We start from the raw sequence: 25,866 nt of genomic DNA on the forward strand, positions 1-25,866 counted from the left end.
AAAACAGCTTTAGACATAGCTATCCAGAAACTGTTTGATGATTTAAAACAAATCGAAATTTCTGATTTTCTAGAAACAAGTACAGCTAGAACCAGGTGTGTCGAAAACCTTTTAACCTGCTAAATCTAGGATATTAGGGAAAGAGCACTTGCATCGAAAAAGACAATTTTAAAGCAGATAATATTGGTTTATTCTCTTAGAATAACACTGTTTAGAACCTTTACACTTGCCCAATATAAAATTATATTGTCAATGTGCTCTATAACACATTCAGTGTGACAAATGAGAATAGCAGAAAATCGCAGTTTGTGACGTAATGTGCCTTTTCCCAAACACCGTACATTTTTTCCAAAACGCACGTAAGCTAACAAGTTCTTTTTCCTAACTAGAAACCAACTGCTTAGAAAATGCCTCGGTGGCGTAAATAGCACCCCCGCAACCCCCACGGTGCAGGGGCTTCGCGGGTGCAATAAGAAAGACCGATAGTTCTCAAAACTTTTCCTTTCGGCGTTAAAATATATTTTCAACCAAACATATTTTATTTCTATGTCCTTGCAACTGCAAACAGGAAATGTTAATATTTAGAAAAGTAGAAAGTGATTTACCAGATTAGAGGAAAATCTTCATTAGCTTAATAGTTCAAGTCATCGATTACGTCACTGAAGGGTAGACGACAGGCAAGAAAATACGCTTTTGTACCGTGTCTTAGAAATTGCAGCAAATCAAGTAATCAATAGATATCAGAGTATGAAACAAATCAAAGAAAGCTTCACCTTTTTAAGCCCCACTGCCCTAACGGAACACACCGACAGACATGTTTGGAATCTGCTCTTTTCTGGGAGAAATATGAAGAAAATGTATCTTGCACAGACATTGTTTTCGGAATGTAGTGTCAAAACTGAAATAATAATAAAAATGAAAACATATCGAACATCAGCGAAGTTACAAAATTCCTGTTGATAGAAAACAAAATTGTGGCTAGTAGCATTCCCTATGTATGAATGGCTTTACTAGTATATGCTGTATTTCACCCTGCCTGTGACGTCTTTATCGACTAAGAGGTCGTTTTCGTATCTAAATTAATCAAAAATTACTTGAAGAGCACAATGCCAAAAGTGAGATTCAGTCGACTGGTGCTGTTTAGTATCGAAAGCGATCGGGCTCAAAAACTGGACTTGACCAAATTAGCAAAATAATTTGCTTCCATCAAAAAACGCAGAGGACTGGTAACGAGCATTTAACAATATCGTAATTTTTGTTGGAACAGTGTATTGTCATATGTAATTATAATATATACTTTTCCACAGTATGTCTCTTGTCTTAACCTTTTGTAAAAGTTTTAACATCGATTCAAATTACATTCATGCATTTTCATATTTGTATATGTTTAATATAAACGTAGGTGTGAATTAATATATTAAAAGAGAAGCTTTTTTTAAAAAAAGGGGGGGAAGGGGATCACAAATGAAAGTTGCGGGGGTGCAGAGCGTGTTATAACCTGACAAGTTAAGTCCCAATATGCGCAGATCGCTGCGGAGCACTTCATATTACATCATCCTCCCCACCACTGTTCCACGTACTGATCTGGCCTTGAGAGTACCAGTGGTGCCAACTCAGCAAAATTAAGCTAAAACAAATATGATAAACGATTTTACATTGACGGCACCGGCTCATACGTATTATATTAGTTTATGAGTGGTTCATTTGATTTAATCCGGTCTTTGAAAATGTGTGCGGTGCACGGATCGTAAACTGTAGTATTACGCACGCGCGTTAAGGTTTATAACGAAGAGACTCTTCTGGGCGAATGACTTCATTTTCTGAGTGCGACATCGATCAGTGGCCTGTTTTCTTTTTTTTTAAGCCAAGTGGGGGTGGGGTTTCTCTTGTTTATCGTACAACAATCACTACGAGAAGGCAATCTGATAACACGCTTGCCTGTGTTCTTTTTTAAAGCATTGAAATGAGCTGAATTTCTGTATTCCGACAGGTACAAAACAGTCCAGGAAAAATCGAATACAAATTTCGTTGAAAATCCTCAGACCATTCCGCTCCCTCCAGGTTGCAACACTGCGAACCAACGTCGCCGCGGAGAATGGAGTGGGGAAATATTGTGTGAGCTGCGCAACAGCTATTTGCAGCGTCTTGTTTTTAAACTTGTCAATTTATAGTTACGCTACTGGGCAACACTGCCGGTGTTAAGAGTTTGTTTATCGCTCAATGTTCATCAATATGAGTTGAACTGTTGTGCTTTTGAATACGCATTGAATTTTTCAGAATTGAAGAAAGGCGGTGTTGTTTGTGGGCAAAAAACATTTCCGACATGTTCTTCTGTCTGAGTAGAACATAGGGCCAAAGGCAGTGGAGGCGGCTCGAAAATGGCAACTGGGAGAAAAGCAGGGTAAGATAATGGTTTTGTCATTACAAAGAGGGCATTTTTGACTTAAGCGTTTCTCCACGTTCAGGAAGACCATCGGGCTTTATTGAAGACCATTTAAACGCTTTAATCCACGAGGATCCACATCAGTCGACTCGAGAATTAGCAAATGTGATGAACTGTGACCATTCAAACATCGTGCGACATTTGTATTCCATGGGCAAGGTTCAGGATACCGCACGCTTTAAATGAAAACAACCAAATCAGCGAGTAGGTCAGGAAGACAGCATCAAGTGCTGCGACACGATGATGCACACCCATACTCCGCTAACATGACAGAAGCTGCTATCCATGAGTAGTTATTCCGCATCCTCCTTACTTCCCCGATCTTGCGCCCTCGGATTGCTACCTTTTCAGCTCTCAATCCATCAATCTTCAAGGAAGCTCCTTTGGTGACGAAAATGCTCTTCAAACTTGACTTGACGACGCTTTTGACCCCGAATCAGCTGATTTCTTCAGGTGTTGAATTGAAAAACTACCCCAGCATTGGTAGACAGTCGCAGACAATGAAGGAAAATATATTACTGATTAATTTATGTCCTTTGTTCATCTCAAATTAGTATCTAATAAAAACACTTTTGTCACGGTTAAAAAGAACGCTATGAACTTATGCATCAATCCAATAACAAGACTGTGATTACATTCCTGCTTTTAACGGAGGAACCGAATAAAAACACTATAATATATAAACATATTTGATCACTCGTTTCGCCGTTTAATTAAGCTTACCGATTTCCCTTTATTTCCGTTGAGTCCACTTCACCCCCCCGTTCTCTGAAATATACATAAAATTGAGTTCGCTTCCTCCCCTGAAAAGTTTTCTCTTTTTTAGAAAATGATCACACTCAGCTGTCGACATTAGCGATTCCTGACCATAGACGCTCAGGAAACACAAATTTCAATAAAACCCCTCCCCATAATTAGAGTTCCTATTTTTAAGGAGCCCGAACCTCTTTTTTGAGAGGCAAGATAATAGTGTGCATACATCACCCATCAGCGTGGAAAAACGGCGGAGTGTTATTGGTTCCCAACTAGCTCCAAGTATTTCTCAGCGTAACCATTCTTTATCCAGCTCCTTGCATTCCGAAGCAAGGGAAAACTTTATTATGGATTGCTTCTAATGATTATTAAAGTAAGCCTCTCTCCTTGGGTTTTAGATGCTATGAGCCCTGGTGAAAAACGCCCACCTTTAAGGCGCATTTTAATCCGATAGCTTCAGAAGAATGATTACTGTTCCAGAGATCTTTTGTAGAACCCAGGTCTTCTATAGAGTGAAATAAAATGTTCCCCGACATTTCTAATTTATACCAGGGTTATAAAGTGTGTCTCAACCTTAAAAGTCAGTATGGAAGTAAATGGAGTACTTCCATCTCTCACTAATACATGAGTTTTGCCAATAGCTCTGTCCTTCTCTACCACCGCTGCGTTGCGAGATGTTACAAAATTTACAAAATGTAACAGTCAAAAATTTCAAACAGTGAAATTATCCTGTAGAGTTGATTATGCTCTATTTACTGACGGCATTATATAACCTGTCATGAATTCATGTGATCTGAATTTTTCATAATTATGCAATTTTGCAAAACGCTTATTTTTTTTCTAGTAAATACTTCAAAAGCCATAAATATCAAACCGCTTGAACAACTTCGCCAGTTTTTTCTTCTACGGGATCTATGATGTTTATAGGTATGATATTCTTCGCCTGAGTGAATTAATTTGCTTGCGAGGAGAGTTCTATGTATATACATGGGATATTTTGTATAAATCATCAGACCGTAACACGAAAGCGTTGGTTAGCGAGAAACTTTTCGGTTTGTCGCAATACACATGCAGACCAAGCGAGAAAAGTGTTGACCATTGTTTGAAGTTATTTTTAGAATGCATTGTTACTCTACAGCACCGTATTTATTCCGAAATCGTAGTTTGTTTATGCGGACTGTCTCGCGTATCAAATTCATTGGGCGCCACCAAGGTTACAATTCAGTTCAGGCAGGTACCCCGGTTCGTAGGAAGTGCAGTGTGCTTTATTTTCCGTAAAAAAATGTATCTTAATGTTTGTTCTTGAATTTATTTAATTCTCTTTATGTAAAGGTTACAATATTCAACGAAAGAAGTAACAATAGTTGCGTGTATTACACATATAATGCAAATGTAAAATGGTAAATAGTTACGTCGCAATATATAGACATTTACATGCAAATCTTGAGGTAACTATAGTTTTTTTTAAAAAAAAATGCATCAAGTACATAGATTTTGATGATTTCCTACATGATATTAAGGAAGTAAATTTGTCGAAATCATTAGCGATTAACAGCGACTCGATGCGACTCCATTTGTTGACCTGGCAACGCCGCGCTCCATTTAACCCATACTGACTTTTAACGTTGAGACGCTCTAATCAAATGTTTGATAAGTGAGGTTCAGTACTTCTTATTTGAAAGATTAAACATGTGGCTCTTCTATACATTTGCACTTGCTCTTTGGAAGCTTGCAATCTACTCTGTCCCAGGAGCCTGTGGAGCAAGCGAACGGAAACAAGTCTATGCAACTAGTTAGTCTAGAGGCTCGACCAATGAACGTGTTAGTGCGACATCGCGGCTGCAGCTACGAAAAGTTTGCAGCATCTCGCACTGCTTTACTCCTCGTCCTCGCTTTCTCCCCTTTACTACCGTTACGTGTGATATTGCTCCACAGATTCTAGAGAGACAGTGTGTAAAAATTATTCAGCGAATGATAATCCAATGTGTTATATACTATGTCTGCTTCTCCTGTAAATATACAACTGGAAGAGACAGTGAGCAATGGCAGATGAATGATAATTTAGGATCGTGATATGTGCCTTACTTTCTCCGTAAGTTTACAAATAAAAGACGAATATTGAACAATGATGGATGTGTGGGAAGATTGAGTAGAGCAACAGACGTCGCATAATTGAAAACACACGCAACCTTAGCTTGAGATGAAGGCCTGATCATTTAACTTCAATAAACAAATATTTTCACTAGCATATTTTTATTGGATTATATTGTTTAAGTTTATTCCCAGTATCTGGATAAATCCTGAATAGTTCTAAATTATTGCAATAGATGGAGGGCGCTAAGAAGTTGGTTATTTTCTTACAACTTCTTCTCGTCTTCAATGAAAGAACAAACCTTTTTTGAAAAGTATTACATAAAAATCATTTTATAATATTACAATATGCATGTAATGTTCTGTTCATAGTAACATAAAATGAGATAAAAATAACTTAAAAGAGTTCATAATGTTTTCTTTATTAGAAAATGAAAACTTCTTTTCTTGATTGTGCTTAGCAAAGGTATTAAAGACTTTTGGTTTTGTGTACAATGTATCCCGTTCTTTTAATTAATTAGTTAATTAAATTGCTTGTGAATGAAAACATTTCATTTCTTTAACGAACCGTAAATTTCTCTACTTTTTCTCAGAAAATAGCACTTGGTTGAAAATTTCATTTCATGTGAGAATATGATTCATTCACAGGCCAGAATTTTAATAAATTGCTGGCGCGTACGACTTGCAATGTTTCTCATAAGCCATACTTCAAGAGTAGAGACGGGAGTTTTAACATGTTAACTTAAAACAAGTTGTAAGTTCGTTCCTCTAGGTTAAATATTGAGGTGAGATACACACACTCACATATACAGGGTGTCATTTTAATGGCGCCCACGGACCACAGATTCGTATAGAGGACATCAAAACAAACAACTTTTCCCAGTAACATTTTTCTCGTTGGTGCGTCGATTAAACGCTACAGCCGTTCAAAAAAGACCGTTTTGCCGCCTGGATGCTGGCAACCCAACACAACAGTTGATCGTACCTGTGACGTCATATCCTCCGGCGAAACAGCGCACGGCAGGGTTGCAAAGAACACACAAATGTTGTGAAAAATGACAAACTACCAACCACATTATTAGCTGTAAAACGAAGCGAGAAACGCGTCCAGCAGACCGAACATCATAGCCTACCAGCCAGAAGATCAGCAGTCATCTCAGGGGAAGGGGAAATGAAACCAACGATATGAGAAATGGTAAAAATGTATTCAAAATGAAATGTCAATGTCGGATTTTGTCTCAGTCTACATCTAAAATATCAAGAACTATAAATTTTATTGGACTTACAGCTTACACGTGGCTGTTTACGCCCAACTACATGTCAAATATTTGCAAATCTCGTTGCAAGGTTGATATCTACAGGTTTGTGTCCAGATGCCATGCGGTACTTTTGTGCTGATAACGGAAGTATCCGAGGTTCACGTTGTTACATTACGACTAAAACACGTACAACCACAGTAACACTCTAATGATGAATCAGTACCGAATATACTGCCCTGTTCACAGATGCAAACTATTACATGTGTATCCGGTGCATAGATAAACACATAGTCGTCTTAGAGCTTGTAGTATTACTACTACTTATATCCCTGTATTTTCAATCATTTTTGCCACTTGCCTCATAATGCTCTGAATATACATTATATTATGTGTTGCTTACCTTTGGAATTTTGAGTTCTTTCATTTCTATTTTGTCATCTGTTCAGTGTGTCACAGACAACTAGTATCAGAAGGACGAAGTGGATAGACTAAATTGTAGGTGCCAACTTGGTAACTAGATTTGAAAATATTTGACATGTAAGCTGAGACAAAATTCGATATGACCACTTCCACTTGAATTTTATTTTCTTTCTACCATTTTTCGTATCGTTTGTTTACTTCCTGTTAGGTTACAGAACGTGTTTTCTCGTTTTGTGTTACGGTACATAATGTGGCTGATTGTAGCTATGTCATTTCTCACAGAGTATGTGTGTTCCTGGCAACCCTGGAACGCATCGCTTCACGACGGGATATGACGTCACAAATGCAATCAAATGTTGTGTGTGGTTGCCAGCATTCAGGCGGCAAAACGGGCTTTTTTGAACAACTGTAGCGCCGAAATGACGCACCAACGAGAAAAATGTTACTGAGAAAAGTTGTTTATTTTGATGTCCTCTATACGTTTCCGTGGTCCGTGGGCGCCATTAAAATGACACCCTGTATAGAGATTCTATATGTGAAAACCATATGCACTATTAAATTTATATTAAATTATGGATTGAATTTTGATTATACATTTTGTTGTTCCCTGTTTTCTACTTTTCGATATTTCTGCACTATTGACAAGCATCTTAGGTGTTTATATGCATGCAGGATAGTGCTGGAGATAATGACGAGGAAAATCTGCAAGAAGAACCTTTTTAAGATTAGCGCCTTTTTTGCGTGCACTTGTCCGCATGTGAGTGAGTACATCATAATTTTTTTTTTCATTATGGTATCGACATAAACATGGATGAAAGGCAGTGAGCAAACAACTTGTCAACAGTGCAGATTCGTCAGGTAAAAACATGAATCCACAGAAAATGCTTTGAAAATGTATTCCATGTCAACTCTTCTCCTAGAGCACTTACAATCAGCAAGCACATGCTCTAGACAAAGGTTGTTTACATAGTTTTTATATTTCTACTTTCAGATGTGCCAAAATTTGCTGAACCTATTAGCAATGTAACGGTGACTGTTGGACGAGAAGCCACGTTAACTTGTGTTGTTGAAGATTTAGGAACATACAAGGTGAGTACAAGCCATTTATGTACAGGGTTTCTATAAATTAGTTTTACAAAAGTAACCGTTAATTGTGAAGAAAGTGTATGTGTAACAGAAATGGTTTATACATCAATGAATACAGCATACCTTCAAGTTTACTGTCGCACGTTGTTAATTTCAGACGTCGCGACTCGAGGCGTGAGCGTTTGTTTATGTTACACAAATACCGACTTGTATTGGTCGTGGTGGAACGATTCCCTGTCCACCTCGTCGACGTTGCTGGGGGAACAAACACACGTTCTTTAATGTAACCCCAGATAGAGAAATCCATGGGGTCGAATCAGGCGAACGAGGTGGCCACGCAATCGTTCCACCACGACCAATCCAAGTCGGTACTTGTTTAAGATAAACAAACGCTCACGCCTCCAGTGGCGGCGTCTGAAACTAACAACATGCGACAATAAACTTGAAGGTATGCTGTATTCATTGATGTATAAACCATTTCTGTTACACAATTAACGGTTACTTTTGTATAACTAATTTATAGATACCCTGCATTAAGTAGTTTACCTAAAGGTTTGATGAAGTTGTTTCTTTTCAAGATTCTGGACAGAATGAGAAGTTCTCAACAAGTTTTTCCCTAATCATGCATACGTCATGATTTCATTTTTCTCTTCCTTATGTTATGGTTTCTCTCAACTTCATATTTATTGAAATCAGGCCATGACACTGACCTGCTTTCTGCTCCATTTCCTTCCTTTCATATCTAAATTTATCTAGCACTAAAGATATTCCCCTTATGTATTTAGCCATTCTGGTATATTCAGCATATTCTACTTCTTCCTTAAACTATTGTTTTCATCATTTCGTCTTGCGTCAGGGAGGTATATTTTTGGTCAATCGATTTCTTGTGTGCGTGTCTCAAGACATCTTACGGCCATAAAGATATGGGTAGTAAGAAAATTGAGGTCTGAGTTTGATGATGGTAGACTTACACTGATACTAGGCCTGAAGGTTTCGTTTCCCCAACGACACACTGTTTTATGGTGATGGACAATTTGTGTTTGATTGTAATGTTGATTTTCGGAATGTAACGAGAAGGGGACGAGCGAAACGATGCAGGCAGGACAAGTTGTGATTGGCTGTAATAGAGATTTTGGGATAGGTTAAGCATAGGACGAGAATAGGACAAGTGAAAAGGCTTGGATGGAGTGGAAGTTGTGACTGAGCAATAGAGGCTTTGGGATAGGTTCATGATAGGAGGAGAAGGGGACAAGCAAACCGATGGAGGAAAAGTTGTGACTGACTGTAAACCGCGTTTGATACAACCTGCCACGTTTAACGCGCTTTCCGATCGTTGGCACTTCTAGCAGAAACCAACCGACGTTGCCGCTGTAGCCCGAGTGAATTACCCGTTCAAAGAAGCCGAGGCTAGACTGCGATTAATACGCGTATTAAGACAAAACACCACTAAAACCATAATCACGCTTACATAACATGTTCAACAAGACACAAACAAAACGCATGGGAGTTATACTACAAGAGCATGGATTTCCCTACATCCGGGAATCTGTGAAGGAAGCGAACGTAAACAAGTCCTCTGCGGAAGTAGGACTCGAGAGGTCTCGACCATAGAACGCGTGAGAGGGAAAGTGAGTGCATAGAGGGGCAACAAGACTGCTGCTATCAGCCGTTTGAAGCAGCGCTTACTGCTTTGCTCCGTCCACTCGCTTCCTCTCCTTCATGCGTGACCTTGATCCATAGATTCTCGAGACAGAGTATAGGCAAGTCCATACACTTGAAGAGCAGTTGCAACCGAATTCGGTAGGGACAAGTGCTGTAGTTAGGCGAGTATCTCTATTGAGTGTTTACCTTTGTACTTTTGTGAAACCAATACACCATTACCCGAATCCTCCTAAATCTTACTGCAGGGCAAGAAACTGGTACCCCCAGTACGCGGCAAAACTTAGAAAGTTAAATTCATTGACTTCCCAAAACATGCAACGGTCTATTTATAGACAACATGTTGATACGTGTAATTAATGCAGATGGCATTCCTTATCGCAGCGAATGCGAGAAACCGACCGACAACACCACCGCGTCAGTGAATAAGTGCGTGTAAAGCGAGGTCAATTACTCACAAGAACTCCCCTACCACCATCACTCGCAGCCGGCACGTTTTTACCAAGGTCGTCGGGAGGTCACCCAGGGTGCCTCCCCCCCGCCTTACGTGCAGCCCCCGATATCACTTCCAATTAAGCTAATTGATCGTGCTCCCAATTAAAACACCTTCTCGCTCCTAACACGGCACGCTACTTCATTTATACAGCCATAAATGCTAAAGTGTGGGACTTATCTGCACCATTATGCACCCCAAAGGCCTCCCATAGACGTACAGAATGAAGATTCTCGCAGACTTGAGTAGCACCGCGCCAATATACGCAGGAACACGGATATATGTGTGCGTGTGCGGCAATAAAACAGAGCGGCACTTCAAGGGCCTCTTTTGCCTTTCATAGATGCTTTACGAGTGTCATAAAGCAAAGGGGTTCATGACTCGGTGTGACGCGCAGGACTTAAAATTGTCGAATGCTCTGTTCATCAGTGACAGCAAAACGGCCTCGGCTAGTCGGCACTTTGCGCAGGAACGTCCGCAATCAGGATCAATTTTAAAGGTCCGTCCTATGCACCGTTAAGGATTTACGTTGCAGTATTTAGGATCGTCACCTTTTATGCTGTCTCGGAATAGAGGTCTGGGCTCCAACATCTATATGGCGGGTCAAATTTCACAGCGCGAGCCTCCATTTGCCTCTTCACTTGTCTTCCCGTCATCTCTACTACAGTCAACATTACAGTCCGTCTCAACTCGCCCTCCTTCTGTGTCTTTCTGCTTCTCACAGTCTCGCACTATCCTGACCCAATCCCAAAATCTCTATTACAGCCAGTCACAACTTGTCCTCTATCGGTTTCTTTTAGCTTCTCCCCTCTCATCCTATCCTGAACCAATCTCACAGTCACAAGTTACCCTCCTGTCATGTCTTGTCAATTGTCCCCTTCTCCTCCGATCCAGTACATATCCAAAAATTTCTGTTACAGACAGCCACAAGTTGCTTCCTTCGTGTTTCTTCGCTGGTCCTATTCTCGTCCCATCCTGAACCAATCCCAAAATCTCGATTACAGCTAGTCGCACATTCCCCTTCTTCCGTGTCTTTCCGCTTGTTTCCTTCACATCCTATCTTGAATCAATCTCACAGACACAACTTGCCCTCCTTCCGTGTTTTTTCACTTGTCCCATTCTCGTTCTGTTCGGAATCAATGTCAAAATCTCTTTTACAGTCTGTCAAAACTTGCCTCTATCGGTTTCTTTTAGCTGGTGCTCTTCTCCCCCTATCCTTAAATCCTTCACCTATCTCAAAATATATTACAGTCAGTCACAACTTGATTTCCTTCTATTTCTTTTCACTTATCCTCTTCCCGACCTTTCATCAACCAATCTCAAAATGTCTATTATTAACTCAGTAAGACTTGTATCGATCACTGTCAGAATGAATGTTACTAACTCATAGGGCCTATTTCGAGCATTGTCAGAATTAGTGTTACTAACTCATATAACCTGTATCGATCATTGTCAGAATTAATGTCACTAACTCATAGGGCCTAAGTAACTAACTAACTAACTCCCTAGCCTTCTTAAACCCGAAGGTTCATGGCTGCAGCAACACAAGCCTTCCATCTTTCCCTATCTTGAGCAAGTTCTATATACTCTTTTCCATCTCTACCGATTTCCCTTAGGTCCATCTCAACGTTGTCCCTCCATCTTCGTCTTGGCCTTCCTACACGTCTCTTACCATCAGGTTTCCCAACAAGAATCCTGTGAACTCCTCTTTCCTCTCCCATTTGTGCCACATGGCCTGCCCACCTAAGTCTTCTTGATTTAATTATTCTAATAATATCTGGACATGAATACAAATTATGTAGTTCTAAATTATGTAACCTTCACCACTCACCTGTCTCCTCATCCCTTTTAGGGCCAAAGATTTTCCTAAGGATCTTATTTTCAAATACTCTCAATTTATGTTCCTCTTTCAATGTAAGGGACCAAGTTTCACATCCATATAATACTACAGGCAAAATTACTGTTTTGTATATTTTAACTTTTAGTTTCTTAGATATTAAACGAGAAGACAAAAGTTTATGAAGAGAGAAGTAACATGCATTTCCTGAATTAAGCCTACTCATAGGGCCTATTTCGACCATTGTCAGAATTAGTGTTACAAACTCATAGAACCTGTATCGATCACTGTCAGAATTAATGTTAGTAACTCATAGGGCCTATTTCGAACATTGTCAGAATTAGAGTTACTAACTCATAGAACATGTATCGATCACTGTCAGAATTAATGATACTAACTCATAGGGCCTATTTCGACCATTGTCAGAATTAGTGTTACTAACTCATAGAACCTGTATCGATCACTGTCAGAATTAATGTTACTAACTCATAGGGCCTATTTTGACCATTGTCAGAATTAGTGTTACTAACTTATAGAATCTGTATCAAACACTGTCAGAATTAATGTTACTAACTCATAGAACCTGTATCGATCACTGTCAGAATTAATGATACTAACTCATAGATCCTATTTCAACCTTTTTCAGAAATAGTGTTACTAACTCATAGAACCTGTGTCGATCACTGTCAGAATTAATGTTACTAACTCATAGGGCCTATTTCGACCATTGTCAGAATTAGTGTTACTAACTCATAGAACCTGTATCGATCACTGTCGGAATTAATGATACTAACTCATAGAGCCTATTTCGAACATTGTCAGAATTAATGTTACTAACTCAAAGAACCTGTATCGATCACTGTCAGAATTAATGATATAACTCATAGAGCCTATTTCGAACATTGTAAGAATTAGAGTTACTAATTCATAGAACATGTATCGATCACTGTCAGAATTAATGGGACTAACTCATAGGGCCTATTTCGACCATTGTCAGAATTAGTGTTACTAACTCATAGGTCCTGTATCGATCACTGTCAGATTTTGTGTTACTATACCCAATCCCAGCTAACTGTGGAGCAAGGCCGCGCTTTGCGACAGAGAAGGAGGATCGAAATCGAGAGAGCGAAGCAATGAAAGCGGCTAACGCCATTCGCTCCCCTCCTCCCCCATTAAGCAATCCCGTTCTTCTCACTTTTCGTTGGTGGAGCCGTCTCGCGTCATTACTTGCGCAGAAACGTGTTCTCGTTCGCCTGCTCTACAGATAGCTGGGATAGAGTATAACTCAGAGGAGGTGTATCGATCATTGTAAGAATTAGTATTACTAACTCAATACGTGACTGAACATAATATAAAAACACCAACAATATCCTGTTCCCTTAACATAGTTATGAACCCAATTGAGGACTGCTTCATTATAACCTTTGCAAACCTGCGTAAAGTTGAGTTCACTTCAGTGTCACAAAAACAGTATGCAGCATCCGAGAGATTAAAATCAAAGCTTACCCTTTGCAATCGAACACTTGGCTCTTGTAACCAGATCTGTGTCAATTGATTTTTCGCGTGATTCCTAACCACAGAGCTGATTATTTCCACTCGGCCTAACAACTGCTCGTGTGTCGTGACATCCTTGTTTAGATGTTCCATGCTCTCGTTTTGCTCTTGCAAGTTCAGAGTTCTTTTCTTCCTGTTTCTTTGCTTTAGATTCCAATCAGAAGATGCATGTTTTATCGAGACCATTGCAGCTACACGAAAACGTGCACGTCCCCTTTAGGTGAATGAGCGCAAACTGTAATTAGATTGGGCCAAGGGCGTACGCGAAGGTAAACTCTGTTCTGGTATTCTGTGGAGCAAGCGAACGAAAGCACGTCTCTGCGCAAGTACTGACTTCGGAGGGCTTGACCAATGAACGCGTGAGAAAGGAAATAAGTGCAGCTACCAGCTGTTTGCAGCACATCGCACTGCTTTCCTCTGCACAAAGAAAGAAATAAAGAAAAAAAACGCCCCCAAAGGAGCTCGCGGGGGTGAGTGGCGCCCGACCTGAGTCAACCACGCCAAAAGAGGCAGACCTCGCCTGAGACATTAATGCACTCCCCAAGCACATTATAGTCCCATGTTCGGTCTTTTGCCTAGGCGTGATCTTCCCCTCGGAATAAATCCAGTCGAGCCGGATTTCTCCCTAGGGGAAGCCTCCATTTCATTCAGGCATGCTCTAGTAATGAACTACCTACAGGAATTTCTGATATCATGCTTCCTGGTTTATAGTTTAGATATAGAAGGCTTTTACCAAGTGTCGAAATTAGAAAGATTTGAAAAGACTACAAGAGAGCGAAGGGAAACTCCCGAGTAAAAACCCAGCAAGTTGGGAAAAACCTCGGCCGCATCTTGAATGAGCATGAGTTTCATCTAGATTCTAGTGTGCTAGGACCCCCCACGTTAGAAGGGGGAGGAACTTCGCACACCCTATTGGTTCAATCCTAGGGGAGAGGATGAGGTCGGGATTTTAGGAAAAGGTACAAGTTCAGCCCGAAGGCCATCAGGAATTTTTATATGTTAGTAGGACCTACACATTCCGACTGACAACCGTAATTTTGGACAAAAAGATTAATTTTGATTAACAGGCCGAAAAGTTAGCCGGATCGAAGATTAGCAAGACGTCTGTGTAAAAGGAGGAGAAGTCGCTGTCTGGTCAAGTCCGTTGGGAGACATCTAGTCTGCTTCTCCGGGCATCGGCGCTTCAGTTTCGGGTCCTGGCATCGGGCAGCATTGGCTTCTCTTTTCCTAGGGGTCGGCGACTTCTCGCCAGAGACCGACTGTAGCAGCACCACGGAGCGCTAAGGGGTCCCCGAACCAAGACCCTCGATCCTTGCACTACTCGCTTTCTCTACCATTATGTGCGGCCTCACTACGTATAGCCTACTACCGAGACAGAGTTTAGGCTGGGATTTGAACCCGGAATCTTCGGTGGCGAGTCAACCTCTTAAACGCATTTATGTCACCTAGTCGACAAAATTTATCTTGCACATATTTGCATGGACGTCCGGAAGAGAGGGGCAGGAGTCCATACCAGCCTTTGGTAAATGAGTTTCAAATGATTTACACATTCATTTCAGCCAGAGTAATTATGTTAATTATTTGAAGGGAGTTGCAGCAACATAACTTCAAACTGAATGAATACTTTTTGAAGGGCAACAAACAGTATTAAGGTTTGGAACCTAAATAGCGAAGACTAACTTGGCGAAACTTGCAGTTTCTGTAGTAGGCATCTATTCCACACCGATATTCTGCTATTTTGGGAGTAGTTTTGTCTATTATCCACAGTGAATATAAATTTTCAATTCAGGTAATTCATCTTTAAACAGGGGTGTAAGGTGTGCTCCGTCCACGTAGTGCACCCAATAGTCAACCTCACTCCCACGTAGTACACCCTGGACTGCAGACTAACGAGGCTCTGGCGACTGGCCCTCTTGGCCAGTATAATTTTGTTTGTTTTGTCCTTATTTGTGCTGAGTGCTCCTTTACAGCCTCAGCTTTTAACGAAAATCAGAAGATTTTAAAATTTTATGATTTTAGTTCTGCAACGTTAGAGTTGTTATGTGTAACGATAAGGGCTGGACCCCGTATAATGTGACAGGTGCAAAATAGCCTTAGTGCTGACGCACTCAAAATTTTAAAATCAAAATCAAATCATCTTTGAACAGAATGCTTCACATATAAAGATCACAGCCCATGAACATTAAAAAACCGAAAGCAAGTCTGCCTCTAAGTTTTTAAACTTCCGATAGATAAAGATAAATAACTAATCACTAATCATTATATATATATATATACAAAATATGAGAGTAGCAGAGAGAGAGAGAGAGAGATAGAGAGGGAGAGGGAAGTTGAGAGAGCATTCACAGTCGAAAAGCACTTTTGATCATTTCATTAAACAGCCCCCGTTTTCGAAATTTAGCAAATTACTTGGTGGAGCGTTTATAATTAATGAAAGCTTTCGCTCCTGCACTCACGTCCACTACCCTCTTGAAAAGCCTCTCTTTTAATTAACTCGCATACAAAAGAACATGGCAAATAAAACTTTAATAATTAAACAATCAAACGGCGTATACTTTACCTCCCGTTCGTAATTTTTTCCCCTCATGCGGGTAATGAACGTGCAGGCGAATAAAGCTACGGAAAACTCCTGGTGGCCTACGATACAATGAGAACCGAATCAATTTCTTCCAAATACTGAATTTGTAAAGCAAAAAAATATCTATTACATCAAATAAAAACTTGAAAAGTCCAAGAAAAATTGTAGCGCAGACAGCTCAAATTTACATGAGGCATCAACTGTTATTTACAAACGACCTCAAGGCTGCAACACTAATCAAGTGAGCTTTAGAATTTCATTTTGGTTATTTTAAAGATGGCGCCTCCTATACACCAGTGAAGAGTAGTGGTTTCCAGCCTAAAACCTACAGAAATTTCTCGGCAAATGAAAATTCAATATCTCTGTGCATGCATATCACAGCAGCAAGTTTACTAATGGAGGAAAAAGTTCGACAATGTCTCCAGTTCGCAGCAGATGGGCGGAAAGGCCTTCGCAGTGACTCACAAGTAACTGCACGTGGACCCCAAAGACTTATTCTTCTTAAGGTTTACAGGCACTAACTCAAGGTTGTAAATATATGTAGATCAGCAATAGATCTGTGCTAAAATGCAGAAACCTTGTGCAACCAGAGAAATCATAAGCAGATGTATTCTGTGTGAAGTCTTGCTATAGCATGATTCAATGTACTTGAATGTTCCGGACATAAGTCCAGTTTCTATTACATGTGTTAATTGTTCACCGTCTGGTTTCTATCTTGTGCAACTTATATTAATCCACATTACGATGTCTTTCACTCGAACCTATCAAGAAATCTACTAGATAAGAAATAAAAACAAATTAAGGTTTTATGGTGTCTTCCCAATTCACAGACTGCCTGAATTCCTTCCCGATTCGCCGATCATGAACCCCAGGCGGAGTGTGACACGTGCAGTCTTCTCTTCACGTGAACCTCTTCCCAATTCATAAATTTCACCCCTCCTCTCCCAACTTTCTTGATGGTAACAGGTTAGGTTAGGCCATAACGGTATTTGAGCAGGCACGTAACGTGGAAGTAACGCAGTTTACATATCAATAAAACTTACATCCATCATTATTTCTTACAGGGTCCATATCGCATAAACCAAACAACTTTCACTTGGATCACAAAATGTTCACTTCGCACAACCACGTCAATTTGTGTGTGTTTGTTTATTGAATGAATCCGTGAAATTGCTTGTGGGGGAGTGGTAAGGTATTTCCTCCGAGGAGGTGGGCGCGTATTTTGGACGGGGGAGGGCAGACTGCACGTGTCACACTCCGCCGGGGGTCATGATAGATGAATCGGGAAGGAATTCAGGCAGTCTGTGTACAAAAGTACATTTGACTCTCCCTTGTACTTTTACTAACCGTTGTAGCATGGTTGGTTGATGAAAAATTCCATCTTTTTATTTCCCCCAACAACCTTCTCTCCAGTTTTGTCTTATCTTGCCCACTTGGTGTGAGCATATTGGACTGTCTATGTGAACCATGGCTTTCTTCCCAGGCAGAAACTGTTGAGTCGATTCTTAGTTCTGTAAGTACTGTACTCTGTCCCAGTAGTCTCTGGAGCAAGCGAACGAAAACAAGTCCTCTGAGGAAGTGCTGACACGAGAGACCAAAGAATGCGTCAGACAACGCAACCGCAGCTACCAGCCATTTGCAGCAACGTGCACTGCTCTGTGATATTTTTATATATAATTGAGTTGTGTAAAGTTTGTCTAGAATTGTTGTCGGATTCTTCATCACATATACTCTTAAAATATGGATGGCGAAATAGCTGCAGTCTACAATGCCATTGTTTGTGGTTTTGATACAAATACTTACTTCTTTTTCAAAATGTCGACAAATTTAGATGTTAATGCACAGTCTCATGTTCATGCTACTGCACCTCGCTGCTTCTGTTTCATGTCAGCCAGTGTACTTCACCGAGTAATCCATATAGAAGCTTACACCATACGATCCATCAAAATTTCTCACGTTCTTGCAGCTAAACCGTTGGATCTTCAAGCAGAGGCGATAATTAAGGTAGGAACTGTATTCTAACAGAGCTAAACCTGGAAGGCCGAATGTGATTACACTCCATATAACTAGATCGAGCCTAAAATTTTTTATAATACAGTTGACCTTTGAGCAACATTCTGCTATGTTTGCTCTTCATTTTGTTCATATAATCCACTGTTGCAATGTAAACAATAAACAGATTATGTGTACACATCATATGCAGGTGTATTATTTTTATTAGGAAATGTTTTAATTAAATTCTTTCCTCCTAGCATCAGTGGTGTAACTCAACAGAAAATGTAAAAAAAGTCGATTTCTCCAAATTTTCTCAGTATATATTACTGTATTGCTATAAATTTTGACTATATTCTGTCTCGGGAGTCTGCGCAGCATGTGAACGACAACAAGGCCTCTGCGCAGGTAGCGAGTCTATACTCTGTCCCAGCTAACTGTGGAGCAGGCAAAAACAAGTCTGTGCGTAACTCCACCAATGAAGAAGCGAGGGACACGGAATTGCGTGGATTGGGGGAAAGCGACTGCAGTTACCAGCCTTCCTAGCAGCGTCTACTGACTCGCTCTGGCCACTCGACTTGCCTCGCTTCTATGACGCCATGCGCGGACTTGCTCCACAGTTAGCTGGGACAGGGTATAGAGGGTTTGAACAAACAACTCGTGAGAGGGTGTGTGAGGGGGGAGGAACGCTGTTGCAGCTACCAGCCGTTTGAATCGGCGCGCACGGCTTTGCTCCGCCCACTCGCTTTCCCCCCTTCTCTACAGTTATGTGCAGCCAGGAGTACTTGTTTTCCTTCGCTTGCTCAAAAGATTTCCGAGAATCGGAATAATCCGAATATCACGGAGAATTCGGATATCCAGATATCAGATTGTTAGGGTTGAGCCGATACCACCTTCAACCGATACCGATGCCAATACTCTTACCGATACCGATGCCAATACTCTTACAGATACCGATGCCAATACTCTTACAGATACCGATGCCAATACTCTTACAGATACCGATGCCAATACTCTTACCGATACCGATGCCAATACTCTTACCGATACCGATGCCAATACTCTTACCGATACCGATGCCAATACTCTTACCGATACCGATACCAATACTTGAAAATTACAATAATTAAAATTTGTTCTAAATATTGATCAATATGGAGCGGATGTTAATGACCTACATAATATAGGTATATGACCTATAGAATGTCCTAAAAAATTGGAGAAAATTACGTAAAATTGCAAAAAATGACCATTAAATTTTTTACTTTCAGGTTAAAAATTGAAATGAAAAATTGAACTAAAAGGAATCTTACTTTAAAAAAAACCGACACCACAAAGGACTGTCACCAGTTCAGCATTTCTTTTGCTCGTAAATTGCAACCTTGCGAGATCTATATAGGTCTATGTTCATCTTGGTGAAGAAAGACTCAAGAATATTACCAAAATGAAACAAGTGACAAAATATGACGAAACAATACACCGAATATTGCGAAAAATGACGGAAAAATGCCGAAAATCGGGTAAAACGTCCCAAAACCTAAAAATTGGCAAAAATTGCACTTTAGAATTACCTTTTTTGGATTCTAAACGAAGTGTAATATTGTGTATATTTAATGGGCATCGTGTCCGAGGTGTCAGAAAAAAGATTACATTTCATCAACTTCCGCTCCCTATTGATCAATATTGGTGTGTAAATATTCTTCTGCAATTATATGCATCCATTTACCACGAAATTTTGTGTAAAATATTCAAAAATTTCATCAGAAGATTAAAATAGATTTTACGTAATACAAAAATACAGATTTTCGTGCAAAATTTGTGCAAAATAGAATAAAGTTTGATTTTTTCATAATTTCCAGGATATTTACTTTCCGCGAAAGTGTCACGCGGCATTTCTGCGATCCCCGTGAAAGGCCAAAATAACGGAAAAGTATCGGCTGGTATCCAACCGATACTTTCCGATACCTATACCACTGGTATCGGTATCGGCTCAGCCCTACAGATTATCCTATATCCGGATATTGAAGTCCGGATAAAATTTTATCCGGATTTGAGCATCGTCAATATCTACCTGCCCGACCCTGTGGCCGAGTGGTTAGCACATCGCGCTGCGACGCCAAGGGTCCCGGCTTCGAATCCCGGTCGGGCTTGGTTGTTTGTGAATGTCCATTCATCAATTTCATCACTCATCCCCATCTTCGCAAATTAGCCAAGAGGCACAAAACGCGAAGTAAAATAAACTAAATCAAATCAAATCAAATCAATATCTACCTCTCTTTCTGCGTGTGCATGTTCTCTAACTCAAACACCTTCAAACACACACACACACACACACTCTCTCTCTTTCTCTTTGTTTGTGTGTGTGTGCGTGTGTGTCGGACACCCAGATCCGGTTGCCCCTTCCCCTTTCTCTCAGTTAAGGAGTCAAACACATTGAATACAATGTCTTCGTTCTCTTTTGAATATTTTAAAACTATTTTGTAACTATTCCTCATTTTATTCAAATTAATTTGGGTGTCAAGGGGTGACCTTTCTGTTGGTACTCAAATATCAACCTCCCATCCACGCAATACATCTTGTATGGTATATTTTTTATACTAACGAGGCTCTGGTGCCTGGAACCACAGTTGAACTTGTGTTGTTTTAGTTTGGATTTTAACTCCGCTTTACACACAGGTAGGTTAATCGGGACTGAACCTATAGTTTTTAAAATTGGGATCTGAACCACTTGTGCATCCATCGGGTATCGGACCCGAAATCACTTGAATACAAGGCGACGAAGTTAAGTTTGTGTCGTGTTGTTCATCTGTGTTTGTGATTTTATTTTAGCACCCAGGAGTCCCTGGTTCGTATCTTGGCCTGGGCGTTCTTGGTGGGTGTCCCTTCATCAATTGCATCATCACTCATCCTTTCCGATTAAACAAAGTAGGGGCAGAGAAGCGAAGTAAAATAAATCAATCATCTAATCACCATGCATCGCGATTAAGCATCTCAGAAAAGCGACGTTAAGTAAATCAAATTAAATCTTGAACTTAATTTTACCGTATAGATTTCATAATAGTTTACGCTGTCCACTTGTAATCAAGGGAACTATTACGACAATACTCTATCCAGGGAATCTCTGGAGCAAGCGTGCGTAAAGAAGGAAAGAGTGAAGCAGTGAACGCTGCTGCAATGGCTGGTAGCTGCAGTCGTTTCCCCCTCCACGCAATCCCGTTCCCTCGCACGTGTTCACTGGTCGAGTTCTCTTGAGTCACTACTTGCGTAGAAACTTGTTTCAGAGATTCTCGGAAGAGAGTATAGCCGGCCCCAGTGGTGGAGTGGTTAGCACATCGCGCTACGACGTCAGGGGTTCCGGGTTCGAATCCCGACCTGGGCATGGATGTTTGCGAGTGTCCATTCATCAATTTCATCATGTCATCACTCATCCCAACCTTCGCAGCTAAAAGTGGCACAAAAGGCGAAGTAAATTGAAGCAAATCAATCAATCGGAACAGAGTATAGGGACTGTACAACGATTGAATTGTAAGCCCGGATTCGATTAGCCCAACTGTACTAGAAAATGTACCATTTTCCCCATTCCCATAATGCCCTCCTCTGCCACGTTGCGGTTAACGTAACGTTACAGAGAAGCGACAGAATATTGTTTCTTCTTGCCAAACGAGACGTGTTTGGGTTTAATTTGGAGCAGTCAGACTGGGAATTCAGTTGGCACAAACCAGAAGTGCGATATTTTTCTTATTCAATTTGTCTATTTGTAATCCTCATCCACGACTATTACACAGCAACATTGCGTTGGCAGAAGTGGAAATAAACATTAAAATAATTTAGACCGTTTCACCAGCCCACCTGGGACGCAACTCAATGAAAAAAAGTCAAACTAGCAATAATATTTATTCCCCATGGTCGAGAGTGAGAGAGGGAAAGATTGCTTTACGTACGTAAATAGACCACGATTACATGGAATGTGAACAGCACATTTTCGTGTTTGTAATGCAGCCCGTTGACTTGCCTAAATTAATAGAAGAAAAGCGTTCCCCGTACTTTATGATTGAAAAACTAATGGAACTTTTCGTGGGGGACGTATTTTTTTCTCGCTTTTGACCAACACTTTCAGCTTGACATACGGTAACCAGATATTAAAGCAAAGCTTCAGCCGACGAGGCTGATGAAGCTCAGCCACAGAATTTATGCGGAAATTCAAACAAACGCCCAGAGAGAGAGAGAGAGAGAGAGAGAGAGAAAGAGAAGATTCTAAAAGCCTGTGGGCCCGTTCGGGAGGGGCAAACCCTGGCGGCGCTTAATCTCGTGCCTGCGTCTGCTCCATTCCCTTTAATCTGAATTTTGTAAGACAATGCGTTCCATTGTGGACAGAAAGAGCAAATGTCTCCTCGATTGTGGAAGGGAAATGTGACTCCTATTCAAAGTGCTGGAATGTTCCATGCTGGTGAGGGTAGGCTTTTAGCCCTTAGCCCTCACTTACCGGTGACCAGTAGCGTGTTCACAATTTCATTTCGGGTTTTCCCTAACGTTCTTTTGTTTTTTTGTCGTTCTTGTTAGCATGCCTCTTTGTTCTACACGCGGTTGTACCCTAGCACGTTCACATCATAGGGTTATAACAAATGAAATCGTTGTACAGTCACTCAACAACGTGAGCAAGCAGTGCAGAATGAGCGTGTAAGTTGGCAGCACTGCACGTAATCGTGACGTCATCATCGATTCTTGTCACGTCACCAGCTAAGTGGAAAGCAGCGAATCAGCGAATCAGCGATCCGTTTAATTCAGTTCGGCTGAATTCGTTTACATTCGTGCCGCAAGAAGCCGAACGCTGTTCACGGGACGAAACAAATGAAAATCGGATGCATCCCATGTTGCCAAACCTACTATAAACGCACGGATTCCTCCGAAGCGTCAGAAAATACCTTGTTTGGCTGTAAACGGGAGACAGTCTTGTTATGAGCAGAATTTCGCTTGGCAACCGTTGCTGTGGGGCGGTCGATTTTCGTCGCAATTGAGATTGCCACCCCTACCCAGATACACATCCCCGAAGACGATTGCCAAACAGAAATAGTCGTCAATAAGATGACAGACATTTTATTTTTGCGAAAACGATATTCCATTTTCTCGAATTAGTGTGCAGCAGTTTGCTTATGACACGTTGGTCTCACAGAAATACGGATCTAATACTCTAGTAATTTTGTGGGGATATATGCTCCACTTCAAAGAATAATAAATGTCTTATTTCTTTTTTAGAAACCCATTGTAAGACTACTGCTGTACAGAATAAGAATTTTCTAAGTCATGTAATAAATAATAATAATGTTTTAGTTACAGGACATTCGGTAATAGCACACACCCATTTCATCCCCTTAAATACAACATTGTCATTAACTCCATTATTGTATGTGTGACCACATCGAATTTTTAGGTTTTTTATTCTAATTAATTATCTAAATGTTTGGGAGAATAATATTTGTATTTCATCTGTACTTTTAAAAAACCAGCAATAATATTCACCAAACTATATTTGCTAGAAAAATACAACTTGGAGCATATGAAGTAAATTGATTTATTGATTGACACACAACAATTTACCAGGCCTTCTCGTTTGCCAGATTTAAATCCAACTGATTTCCCCTATGGGGTTGCTTGGGGAGAGGGAGAGAGTGTGTGTGTGTGTGAGAGAGAGAGTGTATGATATATCGCAAAATTTACAATATTAGTACAATGTCTTGAAAATATTGGTCAGGCACGTGATATTGGTAAACATTTAATTCAAAATAATTATTGAACCTTTCCTGGCGACAAATGATGGAGATGTTGTTTCGTGATATCAGCCAGGTGATTACCGGAGATGCTCCCGAGCTTTCGAGAGCTAACGTCACTCTCTTCTTCAGCTATTGAAGATGAGGATCTCTGAAGATGAGAATGACGTTAGCTCTCGAAAGCCTTTCCGGAAATCTGTTTGATATCCCGATAAAACCTCTTGATCATTTTATCCAAACGTTTTGTTGAAGTAGAAGATTGAGGGTAACTGTTTACACAATATTTGCTGTATAAGATTTGAAACCTGGAATGCTGCAAGAAACCTTAGAACTCGAACCATTAAGCTATCCATGAAAGTTTGTGATCAATTCAATCCAGCTTGTTCCTTTAAGTAACATTTATTTTTTAGACATTTTAATGCTCCTCCGCTGTATAGTACTCGCTTGAACATCTTCAGCCAGCATATGCCGAATATATATAGAAAAAATATTGAAAATATGAAGGAAACGGGTATATTTTCCGCTTCGCCAATAGTGGCGACCACTTTTGCGGAGTCTTCATTCTGCGGGTGTATAACTGAAATTAAGGAATACTAAATTAAAAACAGGAAGCTCACCAGTCACTTCATAATTAAATTTCTTACCCAGAAGGCAAGACACGAATACTGTTCTACCCGGTCGAAATTGAGTTTCTCGGTTCTCTCCTTCATGCTGCCACGGAGAGAGAGAGGAGAGGAGAGGAGTCTGAAGCAGCCCCATTGAAACAAAGATGCCCCCGTTTAAGCAGCCCACTGTTTCCCCAGTGCTTGAGCAATTAATACTCTCTTTCAAGACGCTTCTGCGTCTCAAGAAGGCCCAATTTGATTTGTCACTGCGTAGGTTCTTGAAAATGTCCCCCTCCCTTTCTCTCTCTTTCCTCGGTCGCTTGTCTGAATACTAAGTACCCCCTTCCGAGTGTGTGCCCGGGTAATGTTACCATTATATTCCGCGGGCAATAACGAAAACTCTAAAGATAGGGTTAATTTGTATGCGGACCGTGACGTCATACTTGTTAGGCCCATATTCAGGCCTTGCCTTACTCACACAAATTTCGTTTTAAGTAATTGTGTTGGTAAACCTGACAGCTTTCAACTTCTACCATAAAATGTCATATCCTAGCAAAATATCAAGAGTGTTTTGAATAGCTTAATTAGCGTGCACAGTTCTTGACGGAAATCAATCCGATGTCAGACGCAACATCCTCTAAACCGCAGTCTTGCATGTTAACAAGGCCATGGCGCCCAGAGACTTAGGATAAATCTCTGCAGTATTGCCCTTATGTGTAGAATAATTCTTTAGAACCGCAACGTTTACCAGGCTACTAGCTGATTACACGGCGTTGACTGGGTATTTATTTATCCCAATCTTCTATTAGACAGAAAAATAATTAATTCTAACTATAGTGTAAAATGTAACTTTATTTACAGGTATTTAAAAGTATTAGTACAGTATCCAAATTATAAATTAAAATGTTTTAGAAATTGACTATGATATTAATTTAACTCAAAACTGGATTATAAATGTCATCGTGAATGTCACCAATTAGCTTAGCGACTCCGAAAACTATGGATTCGACACTAATCTAGGTCATTTTTTACATTTTATTTTTCACCCCCTCTCAGCCCCCATGCCGATAGGTGATGAACTTGGAGTTGAACGGCATTGGGAGTGTCACTATTCACCTTAGAGACCCCGAAAACTATGGATTCCACACTAATATCGGTAGTTTTTAATTACTTTTACATGTCATCCCCCTTCCCACCCGCTAGGGGTGCCAGGTGTGTCTTACCCCCATAGTATTTCTTTTCAGATTGTATGTCAGATTGTGTACCAAGTTTGGTTGAAATTGCTCCATGCGTTCAAGAGTTATGCCGTAACAAACATACATACATAAGTT

The 25,866-nt window shown here is 40.4% G+C and overlaps 1 protein-coding gene across 3 annotated transcripts in view; it reads left to right on the forward strand.

Annotated features, from left to right (window-relative positions):
- Window positions 1-25,866, forward strand: part of LOC146002875 (lachesin-like) — a 606,899-nt gene that overhangs the window by 413,212 nt on the left and 167,821 nt on the right. For all 3 annotated transcript variants that reach the window (XM_083140902.1, XM_083140903.1, XM_083140904.1), the window contains exon 2: window positions 7,958-8,055. In XM_083140902.1, coding sequence (XP_082997028.1) covers window positions 7,958-8,055 — 98 coding nt within the window. The remainder of the gene's footprint in view (window positions 1-7,957; window positions 8,056-25,866) is intronic.

Source organism: Lepisma saccharinum, chromosome 19 (assembly GCF_977018435.1).
Source record: "Lepisma saccharinum chromosome 19, izLepSacc3.1, whole genome shotgun sequence".
In the NCBI taxonomy this organism is placed as follows: domain Eukaryota; kingdom Metazoa; phylum Arthropoda; class Insecta; order Zygentoma; family Lepismatidae; genus Lepisma; species Lepisma saccharinum.